Source organism: Boleophthalmus pectinirostris, unplaced genomic scaffold, assembly GCF_026225935.1.
Source record: "Boleophthalmus pectinirostris isolate CB_2022bp ecotype Guang Dong unplaced genomic scaffold, ASM2622593v1 HiC_scaffold_17, whole genome shotgun sequence".
Taxonomy (NCBI): domain Eukaryota; kingdom Metazoa; phylum Chordata; class Actinopteri; order Gobiiformes; family Gobiidae; genus Boleophthalmus; species Boleophthalmus pectinirostris.
In genome coordinates, this window is record NW_026571115.1 from 19,523,244 (window position 1) to 19,534,853 (window position 11,610).

Sequence of the window (11,610 nt, forward strand, 5' to 3'; positions counted from 1 at the left end):
TGTCTGAGAACAGAAACACATAAGGCTGGACGTCAGAGATTCACTGTATGGGTCCAATGGGCTGTAGTAAAAACATACAAAATGGCATCAGATCTGGAAAAAATAGTTTACAAAATTTAAGGCAAATAATAATAATTAAATAATTCTGACTTTAAGGGAGGTGTGCAATGAGAAGACATATCTGATAACAGTGTTTGATATGGCTGTAACCATACTATAGTAAAATATTTTTCTGACATTGCAGTAAGTAATATTAAGTTTAAAAAGTAACAAAACAAACAACAAAACAAGGGTAAATTTAATCATTAAAGCAAACAACAAAGTTTCCAAATACTAATAATGTGAATCTTCGGTCTGGATATTAGGTTAATTGATATTTTGATGATTTGATGGCTCAGACAGGACTAAATCTGGACTAAACTTTGAGTACTCCAGTAATTATCTTAGCAAATCATTCACCACAGATACCCCAATTCTATTAGGCTATCATTTATCTTGATCAATACCCTTTTTAGATTTATCCTGTCTGGTTTTGGCCTTTGGTGTGCTTTCAATATTAAACCTCAACATCATCCATAACTTAATTAATCAATTACATATGTTCTTTTGCTATCTTTGAAGATATTAGGCTAGTGTAGAATGCAGAAATGATCAACACTTCAGGGGTAACAAGGATTTAATACATTCAAAGACAGTGATTACCAGTGTTTGAATTACAAGGTGCATATTGACTGGCTAATGCCACTTAAAGATTTTTAAAGGACGTCCATATTAAAAAACACATACTAAAATAATATTGATGCTGCTCCCAACTACTTTATATTACCTGTAACATATCATGATAGTGCCCTCATGTGGTCTATGTTAGAAAGTCCAGAGGAAATGACAAGCAATTACAAGGGATGACTAAATGGATTTCAAATTAACGCTAACTGCTGCATGAGATGGTCAGGATAAAATGCACACACATACATAATTTCCTAATGCGTATAACGTGAGCCCATTAAGGGTTGCAGCCAGTCAAGATGGCGAGACACTTTCTGGAAAATGTAGCCTTTGGTGCAGTCCGCATCTGCAGGCTTAGTGATGATCCCAGTGAGGAAGAAGACGTCTCTGTACAACGTTAGCAGGGGGCTTCCCAAACTCATACTACAGTCTGCATTGACCCGCGGCGACGTACAGCCCATTTTATTTGTCATTATCATGGGGTAGGTCTCCATGCATTTTGAGAGAGGCTCATAAGCCAGTTGGTTAAGAGTGAGAGGGCCCTGGAAGGTGCTTTGTTCTGGGGTTTCCTTCCACCCGGTCACCACAGCAGGGTATTGTCCAGATGCCAGGATATGGTCGGCAAAGTCACGCTCGGGCAGACACGCGGCCACCACGTCTGTCTTAAATCGTATGGTGTCACGGAGCTCGATCACCGCCAGATCGTTTTCAGGGCGTCCTGTGATGTAGCGAGGATGGACGTGAACTGAAGTGTACAGGCCGTACCTGCTCACCATCTTCAGGAGTGGTCTTGCGTGTACCTGTCAAAAAAACAGGGAAACAGGGCAGTGTCACCTTTTGTATTCATGTTCTTGTACAATATTCAACATCTATTTGGCTGACACCTTGAATAAAGCCTGTATGATTAGTAGGATTTTTTCAGAAAATCTCTTTAAGTTTTCTCATTAGTTAGAGAATCAAATAAAACTATTTTTTAACTCATAGACTCATTGTGCAGTAAATGCATCTTTTACTAGTCTAGAATAGTTCATAAATAAATGCTCAGCATCTGAAGTACACATGAATGATGAAAACACAATTTAGACAATACAAACTCTTAAATAAATAAATACAATTAGTAATGTGATTATCTAGAAAAAAGACCTGAATTGGATCATTAAAATATTGTGTACTCACCGACCACTACCTGAAAATTGCTGTATTTATTGGCACATTGAGCAGAAGTCAGGACCATGTTTGATTTGAGAATGACACCACTGCAGTAACCATCAGACTCTCCACTCTTCAGCAGAGCCTGTAACCCAGACATTTACATTACAGTCATCTACAATGACCATGTGCTTAGATACAATTTCACTTAACTAAACTTTTGTATTTACCTGCCAAGGGCATTCGGAATTAAGACAATCCAGGCCCTGGAAGTTGTTGTCCTTGTTTCTTTTCTGTCTGCTTTCCCACTGAAAGTTGCTCACTTTGCCACAGGCATTTGACACTAAAAGGGGAAAAGGTAAGGGTTAAGGGTTGGGTTAAGAGCTATTTATGCTTAACTAGTGTAGCTGCAGGTTTTGTTGAGGAAAAGACAAAACTATTCATATTATAGTAAAAAAAAACAAAAAAAAACATGGTTGTTTTTATTTATTTATGTTCTGCAGCATTTTGGTCAACCTGTGTTGCAGTAAAAAATAAATACATTTTATAGTATATTGTTGAGTGCATCGGTGTGTTTCTGGTAATTAGCATTTACATTAAATGCAAATAAGATGGAACACAGTATACTATTTTATATACTTGACAGAAATATTTAAGGCCATGATTTGAAACTAGAAAACATTCTAATACAAATCCTTCATCTTAAAATGGTAAACATGAATAAAACCAACCTGCAGGTTCGCATTTGTTTTTGTCAGTTCGGCTGATTTTCCAGCCCTCAGCACAGGAGCATTCATAAGAGCTATACCCAGGTTTACAGAACTGAGAGCAGCCCTGGTCCTTCTCGGTGGGGCAGATAGTCTCATCTAAAAGGAAACACGGGATAATAAACAACATTTGAGATGTGCAAATACAATAGGGCAACTATCAATTATTTTAGTAGCGATTCATTGTTCGATAAGTCAACTTGTCAGACAATTATTTACATTGTACACTCAGACTTCTTACATGCATTATCAACCAAATAAAGGTTGAATTATCGTGACTGAAGACTCCTGGAGAGAGAAAATTTAAAAATAAAGTGTATTTATAAGAAATATTTTATTCATTTTGACATTTTGATTTAATTATTCCACTGTCTTTATGATAAAAAGGTCTTTTCATATAGAGTCTTTACCATCCAGATAACAATTACGATACGTCAATGATTATTTATTTAAAATACATCAATGATTATTTTTTATAGTTAAGTAATCACAATTAGCCAGTACTACTTTTTAAAACATACTGTTCACCACATGCACAGACCTTTTTCACAGTGTGCCCCTGAGAAGCCAGACTTGCACACACAGTCATAGCCTCCTGCACTGTCTGAACACAGAGCTCCATTTTGACAGGGGTTGCTGATACACTGGTCTCCATCTAAACAAAAGAAACATATATAGCATTATGAGCTCAGCAGTATCTCAAATAATTGTGTGGGGGGGGTCCACCACCTGCTTGTCTCCATGGAGATGTCATTACTTTGCCTGGAATGTTCCACAGTATGGCATTAAAACTATCTTGCTCATCTCCATGTAGTTAGATAAGTTTAATGCCATGCTGTGGAACATTCTAGGCAAAGCAATAACATCACCGTGGAGACAAGGCAACAGAGAGAATGTTACATACTGCACCTTTAACTTACCAACATAGACAGACCAAAAAATATCCTACAAGATAACAGAGAAATATACATGTGTTACTTTTATTGTTTAATGTTTGAGCGTAATCAATAATTAAAAACGTACTGTGCGATATGTATCTTGGAAGAACCGATAGGCCTCGTCGTAAGTACATAACTTTTCCATGCACTCCTTCTCTAGATTGGAGGGCTGGTTTCTCTTCTGACGGGTAATCACGGCACTCGCTTCTTCCTTATCCAAGAACACTGAAAGAGTAGCAGCATATGCGTTAAGTTGTATCAATGAAATCAATGCTACAAATAGTAAACCCAAATCTAAAATGCTTTCTTCTTTTACTATTTATGTCACATTCATTTTGACTTATACAGATTATACTTACTTATACTTATACAGAAGTTTGGTTTGGTCTAGTTACATATTAGACGGTTGATAGGGATGAGATCAAATTGCAACAAAATCTATCTCGGGAGGTTTTGCCATCTTCACATTTGGCATGGGCTCGCTCAAGCTGTGAAAAGTTGCGTATCTTTTAGCAGCTGTAGCTAATAGACTCCTCTATATAGGGAGGTGTAGCTATTCTGACACTTTAAACTCTGTTCCAGTATTTATTTCATAGTGATAGGACCAATATCAGTGCAAGAGAGAACAGAGAAGCAGTTTAAGAAGAAGAGAAGTTTAATAACTTATTGTAGACCTATACTGAGTATATGGTAATAATCAGTAGTGATGCATGAGGGGAATTGGTGTTTCAAGCATAAAAGTAGTTTAATGCATTAAAAGCATATGATGAAAATGACTTAATTTTGTCATTTTTATAACTATATCAACAAATAACACCCACTGACAACACAATATACAAAGAAATTAAACCAGTAAAAAATCATGAGACCAAAATTGAGTTGATCTGATTACTGTAAATTAAAAATCTCGTCTCGTTCTCATCTCATCTCATGAAAATTCTGTCTTGTCCCACCCCTAATGGTTAAGTATTAGAGAGTGGGAATGAAAGAGAGTTAAGGATGGCAGTGTTGTTTGGTGACGGTAATTATTACGGTAATAAGTTGTCTCCTATTTCTCCTCACAATAATAGCAGCACTACAACTTATTATTTTTCATCTAGATTTAAACCTGATTGTACTTGTCTTGCCATTTTCAACATGGCTTTATGTTGTTCTTCTCCTTCTGATGTGTAGGGCTGTAGTAGTCCTTCAGTTGTTTAGTCAGCTCACTGGTCAGTGGTGTCTTAGTTGACCAAAACTATTTACACTGGACAACTGTCAAAAGTATGGAGTGGGTTAGCTGAAGATTTGGGAGTCATGCCTTTTCACACATAAATACTAGTACTAGTATTTAAAAGCCTAGTACTTTTCTGTATATAATTGTTTTTGCATGAACTCCTGTCACACTTACATATTTTTAATTTGGATATTTTGCGCAGGTAAATATATAGACATTAAAATTGTAATCAAACTTTAAAGCAGAATTACCCCCAAAACAGTATTCTAAATGAAAATTATTGTTAAAAATCTGAGATATAACAAATAAATATCAGAGTGCAACACTTAAGTAGTTAGTTTGTACTTATGAGACATAGAAGTTCATAATTCAGCTTTGTACAGCTCAAATCTCATCGTAGTACAGAAAAATAACCAGTTTTTCCACAAAAAGTACTGTGCCATCTAAAATGTATTGAACAATAAGTCGATATAGTATTTATCGTGACAGGCCTACTCATGTGCAGATGTAGTCTTAGGACAGATTATGTTCAAATGTGTTTTTGGTAGACTAATTAATTGGCAAAATTACTAGTAATGCTTTATAGTTACAGAGTGGGTTATGCTCTTATCAAAAAATCTAAAGAGATCAGACTTTGAGTTCTTGTTGAAAAGGCTCTTCTCACCTTTCCGGGGGGTCTGGTCACCAGCCCAGGCCCCCACCAGCAGGAACAGGAGGGAGGTGGTGACAGTCGAGGGGCTCATGGTGACCTGCATCTAGGTTAAGCAGCAGAGATGGTTGGGAACCTGTAACTACAAGGATCACAACATGTACTGTAAATGTAATGCAATGACTTTTAACAGGAGAAAATGCACAATTAGGGTACTATGCATGTTTAACATAAACTAAAGATGAAGACAAAGGTAGGAGTAATCCCATAACGCTATATGCAAATGCCATAAAGTAATTGTAATCTGAGCTGGCTGACACTTATAGAGCAGGGGTCTCCACCCGTTTTCCTTCAGGGCGTTACCTTTACAAAACTAATTCTAGAGAGCTACAAATTTTAGTGGTTGCAAGAAATTGAGCATTTATACAAGTCATGATAAGCCTTAGAAGGGTAACAGGTTAGATCTCTATAAAACATAAACAATTATCAGTTAATTAGTGCATAAACTTAGGCATCAAACTTATACATTTACAATGGTAATTAATTACATTTTACTTATTCATCGCAGTACATAAAATTCAGAAGCTACTTGGAAGGGGTTTGAAAGCTACAGGTTGGAGACCCCTGTCATAGAGTGTCCAGATGTCTCCATTCACCTGGGACATTCCCAGTTCTGAGCCCTGTGTCCTCTGTCCCAGTAGATTTATCCAAAACCAGTGACATGTCCAAGATGTCCCTATTTTTGACCAATTTGATCCCTGCCAACAGTAAAGAGAGGCATTTGTTTTGGTAAAATACAGAAAAGCTGCTTAAAAATGACCTAAACAAAGAAAATGTGACTATACTGACTTTTTCATTATTCATTATTATAATTTTCATTAATTATGGTAAATGGTCACATTTTTCTATAGCGTTTCACGGTTTTCTTATTACCAACCACCACAAACCAGAGGTGTCCCAGTTTTTGAATACTGAAAATCTTGTTATCCAAATTTATCATTAAAGTTACACTAAAGCCTCCATCAGGGCATATGCAGATCACTACTGTAATACAATCACGTTTGGGCGAGTCATCACTAATGTTACAGTGACCGTGTTTATTTCTGTTACTAAGCATGAGGAACACATTTGTTATGCTGTTAATAATTTCATAAAGAAACAATTTATTTGGGTAATCTGTAGAGAATAAAACGCGAGTCTAAACTGCGTAGCTATGAACCCTCCATCCCACCCTCCATCCTTGTAGCATTAGCATTTCCGTGGGCACAAAACAAAGGATGTGTCCCACTCGTCTGGAAATGACATTTACCGGCCCGGGTTATTTGTCTATTTGCCTTTTAGCTGTTTTTTAAGTTGCAAAACAGTTGGTTTGCACAGGATGATCAGACTGTCCAGGCCGTGTTACAGTCAGCTGAGTAACGGTGTAGCCTTATAATAAACATTAGCGACAGGAGCGACGTACCTCTGCGCACAAGCCGGAAAAAACTGTCAAACCCTGATCCAACTCAACCTGAACTATGCCCCCTAAAAACAGAGGCCCGTCTTTCCCCAAGCGCTGGCCTCCAGATGAGGTGGTAAACATGCACACGGATGGGTGATGGGTGATGGGTGATGGCCGAGTGGGTTGTTTTGGGAATTGAAATGTAACATCGTAGATCTACCGATAGAGGGCGCTTCATGACAAGACGAGCCCCCATGGCGAGAACACGGGGGAGACGGCGTGTGTGGGGTTCTCAAACTTTTCTCAAGTAGGCTATTACCTCGGAAAATATTTGGTCTTTCGAGTACCAGTAGATCGAAACCAGGTCCATCACCGGACTGTTAAACTGGGGCTAAACCAGGTCTAAAATAAACAACCTCTGGAAGTGGGGATCTTGAATAAATAGCACTGAAATTAGGCCTACTAGATCAATCGAGGACTTTATGGAGCACAGCCTTCCTGTCTTAAGGCAAACACCATACCAGTGCAAGTGATGGTGAAACCAGCACCATTACAGAGCGATGATGTGATCAGAATAAATATGTTATGAGCTTCACAAATCAATACACTGCAAATGGACTGTCATCGGTCTGGAGCACAGGTGACTTCAAAACTGGACGTGGGTTATGAAGAGAAGATGACGTTAACTAGACTTAAATAGGCACAAGCTGCTAATAAATTACGTCTTGTTGGAGAGAGAATATATTATTAATGGTGATATTTCATTACTTAGTTCATTTGAATGGACCATATTAAAGTCCATATCCCCAGTGGATTATTCCAATGGCAGTGTTTGAGAGCAATGCAATTTACAGACAGAGCTGTGGGGCTAGTCTCAGCTGCAGCCATGTTAAATGCTTTCATTTCCCAAGTCTAATAACTGAAGAATTACAAGGGGCCTGTTTGGACCAGATGGTCCCCAGTGCTGGGCAGGGGCATGAGCTGACCAGCCTGATCCAGAGAGACTGACCTGAACTGTGGGTGAGGAAGAGGAGCGTGCCCTTGCCCATCAACCTTCACACATCCACAGATTTAAACAGATGAAGATTGCAGTAATTTCCCCAGTGACTGTCATAGGAGACAGTAGATCAGACATGACTGAACATGAATGTGTAGCCTGTGTATGTTGACTTCCTGGATAAAACTGGACAATGCTTTCAAATGGGCAAAACTGGAATACGTCTGCATGAGTCCCAAGTTCTTCATCCATCACCTAGCCTATGTTTTATTCAACATCTTTGATATTGTCTCAACCCTACTGCTCCCATTCCTTTCTTCCCACTCGTCTCATTATTTCTTCAGAGTTTGACCTAAATTGGTATGAGGGGACGAGAGAGAGAGTGGTGCGACGCTCACGTGTGACCCGCCTGACCCGCTCCTCCTTCCATCTGGGCTCCAATTTTACAGCCCCACTAAACACACATTCAGGGCATTACCCAGCCATTCATAATTGATGCTCTTCAGACTTGACAACTTTATGACGGATGGCACTGGCTGGAGATGCAGACCTGGGGATTGCCTGCTCCTCTCTCTCTCTCTGTCTGTGCCTGGCTGCATGTTGTCACGTGGCTGTTTGCTGTAATAACACTTGTGGCTTGTTTTATATGGAAGCCTATGTGTTACGGTGCGTTGACAGTACAAGGTCTCCAGCCACTGTTGATGATGATGTAATGGGTTAATAACACAGAGAGGGCTTTAAACACTAATGGTCCACTCAGACTTACTGACCTCAAAGCACACATATCACTGCAGTAATAAGGTTAGCCCAGCATGTAATAACAACAACATGGCCTGGTTTTGTTAGGAGGGAAATGATGCATCCAAAATACCCCATGACTATTATGTGCATGGTAACAGCATCACACTCTAACCAAAGGCAGAGCAGGTAACTGAGTTTGTGCGACAAGAACCAATGATGATGTGATATTAAGTACTCAAGTGCCCTGTGGGGGTCTTTCCCTCTTGAAGAATCACCTACTTCTGCTCCCACAGGCTGCGTATCCGTGATCAATGTATGTCAGTGTGGCCATATTTTATTTAACACTTATTCGTGGTGCGCCTCCCTTCACACCACTCTTAGTTCATTTTCCCTTAACATTAAAGACGATGTAATTTCTCATGTACAGATCCAAGTGATTTGTTCAGGTATGATTTGACACTTTTCATTTGCTCTTAAATTAATTCCTTCTTTCAAGAGCTCAAACGCGTGAAAGGAGTCAGGGATCCTGTTATGACAGCTCCAAGCAGCTCCTGTCTGAAGCCATTTTGTGACTTTTTGTTCGCTACTTAATTTCTTCCACACAATTTCCCCTCTCCCTCCATTCCTTTGTGTAAGACTCTCTAATCTAGCATTGCCACGGGTCTTTGTCACCCGCAGCAACTTTCAACAGCTTTTGAGTGATATCTCTGGAGCTGAACACCAGCGCGGGCCTCATGATGGACAGGTGGTAAAGGTGACAGCTCTTTCAATGGAAGTGACTCTTGAGCACTTAAAGGAAGAAAAATATGAGAGGTACTTGAATGGTTCCCCTTATCCCACTCTCTTTCTGTGTTGATGTTAGTTCTGAGCAAAGCAAACTCAATATACATTCAAATTTGCCATCAGGAGTGTGGACATAGAAATGGTTTGGACTGAGCTTTCAAACACAAAACTAGAACTACTCTAAGGGTCAGCAGTCATTCAAATTCACTGACAGGTCTTACAAGGTGATTTGTGAAAGCCAGTCACATTCTGAAAAATAACGGAAAGGATTCATCTGCAAATGCTGTGCCCCCATATTGCCCTCGTTTAAATAGGTATTGTGCCACTTTTTCTGGAGACGGGTGCACCACCTGCTTCTGTCCATGGAGATGTTATTACTCTGCCTGAAATATTGCACATACAGTATGGTATTAAACTTATCTTCTTGCATTTATGCAAGATGGGCTGACCCGACCCTGTTGTATTCTCACATAACACCACTAGATAGTATCAACGTTATTGCTGTTTGTCAAAAAAAAAAAAAAGAAACCACAAGCCTGCACAAAGGGGAGGGAGGGAACAATCTTTCAAAAATGCATGCTTACTCCCCCGTACATGATTTACACCCTGGAACGAGTTCCACCTCGTGGTGCCTAAAACGAGACTTAAAACCAGGGGGACAGGGCCTTCTCTGTGCCTGGCCCCAAACTCTGGAACACTCTGCCCCTCCACGTCCGAACAGCCCCCACAGTGGAGAGTTTTAAGTCTTCCAGAGAATTTTAAGACACACTTTTACTCTCTGGCTTTTAATACCGCGTTAGTTGTGTGGTCCTTTGTGTCTTTTATTTATTTATTATTTATATATTTTTTTTTAAATACTGCTTTTATGTATTGATTTTATTATTTTTGTTCATTTTTTTAATTATTATTTTATTTAATGATTCTATTAGTTTCCTCACAGTTGGAACATAATTCTGCTGTGTTTTTTGTTTTGTTTTTTGTTTTTTTTTAGTAAAATGTTTTACATTGCTATGTAAAGCACTTTGGAAACTGTCTTGTTTATCATTTGTGCTATACAAATAAAGTTGGATTGGATTGGATTGGAAAAATAAAATCAAACACACTTTCACTTTCAGTAAAAGTTACATAGTGCAGCTTTAAATATATCTATATCGAGACAAATGCGTAGAGATTAATTCACCACTTAAAGAACAATACATATTTTAAAAATCTTGAGAGAAAAATAGAATCTTTTTAACACCATATATTCAAAGGTTAGACTACAGTTGTGCAGACTACCTTTTATAAGATACTTTTCATAGACTTGACACCTTGTGAGATGACTTGTAAGTGTGTCAGCGTTGTGCTAATTATCACATTTGAGCTGTATCTTCAGACAGTTCGCACTGCATGACAAATTAGACGAAGCAACCATTTTCAATTCCCTATTCCTCCAACTCGTGCCATACACACACTTAATTCTTTTAGCTTTGTAAAGACTACATTTGGACTTTTTGTCATCACTGGTTTGTTACCATTCTTTAGATTATTATGAACACAGATAACAAATGTTTTGATTACACTGCCATTGTAATTTACCACACCGAAATTTGGCGATTACTAAATACAAAAATGGGCACTATTTTTTAATGCAAAATCGGGCAAACCTCTGACACAAGGGGTGATTAGGTTCCTTATTTTGAGAAGAAATGGAGCATTTAAACCGCTGAAACATGATTACTTATTTCATACGTGGCTTATGTTTTTCCCATTGCAAGATCATGTCAGTGCCTTGGTGCAGGTCTACCTTGTTTCAATGCTTTTTGTTTGTATAGTCTGTGTGCACTCCATCTTAAATACCCCTCACACCCATCCAAACTTGTATTGTGGAAAATATATTTCTTTTTCTGCTTTTGTTCAAATTTGTTTTGTTGCAGAGAGACCGTTTTATTGTCTGGAAGTGCAAAAAAATAGTGATGTTTTAAAAGATTTTTTTTATCACAATGACAACAAAAGAACTATGATAATAGTGAATAGTTTTCTTTAATTATGTTTCACCAGTTTTTCCATCTTACTATTATTGATTATAATAAAGCAATTGATTGTAGTGTATGCATTAAATCCAAATGTATTTCTGTAAAATACAACAACAAGCACCACTCCACATCCAACCTGTTTGCAGATCATAATTTATTCATGCTTTTTTGCTTATGCTCTCATTTAT

General features: G+C 38.3%; 1 protein-coding gene across 1 annotated transcript; it reads right to left on the reverse strand.

The window, feature by feature from the left end:
* Positions 1 to 658: 658 nt before the first annotated feature.
* proza (protein Z, vitamin K-dependent plasma glycoprotein a) lies at positions 659 to 7,069 on the reverse strand. Its single transcript, XM_020933390.2, is given in 10 exon segments — positions 659 to 1,484; positions 1,486 to 1,526; positions 1,903 to 2,020; positions 2,106 to 2,218; positions 2,607 to 2,741; positions 3,184 to 3,297; positions 3,563 to 3,587; positions 3,666 to 3,805; positions 5,461 to 5,587; positions 6,908 to 7,069. Coding segments are annotated over 9 exon segments (1,281 nt in total). The 5' UTR covers positions 5,552 to 5,587; positions 6,908 to 7,069; the 3' UTR covers positions 659 to 980.
* Positions 7,070 to 11,610: the final 4,541 nt, after the last annotated feature.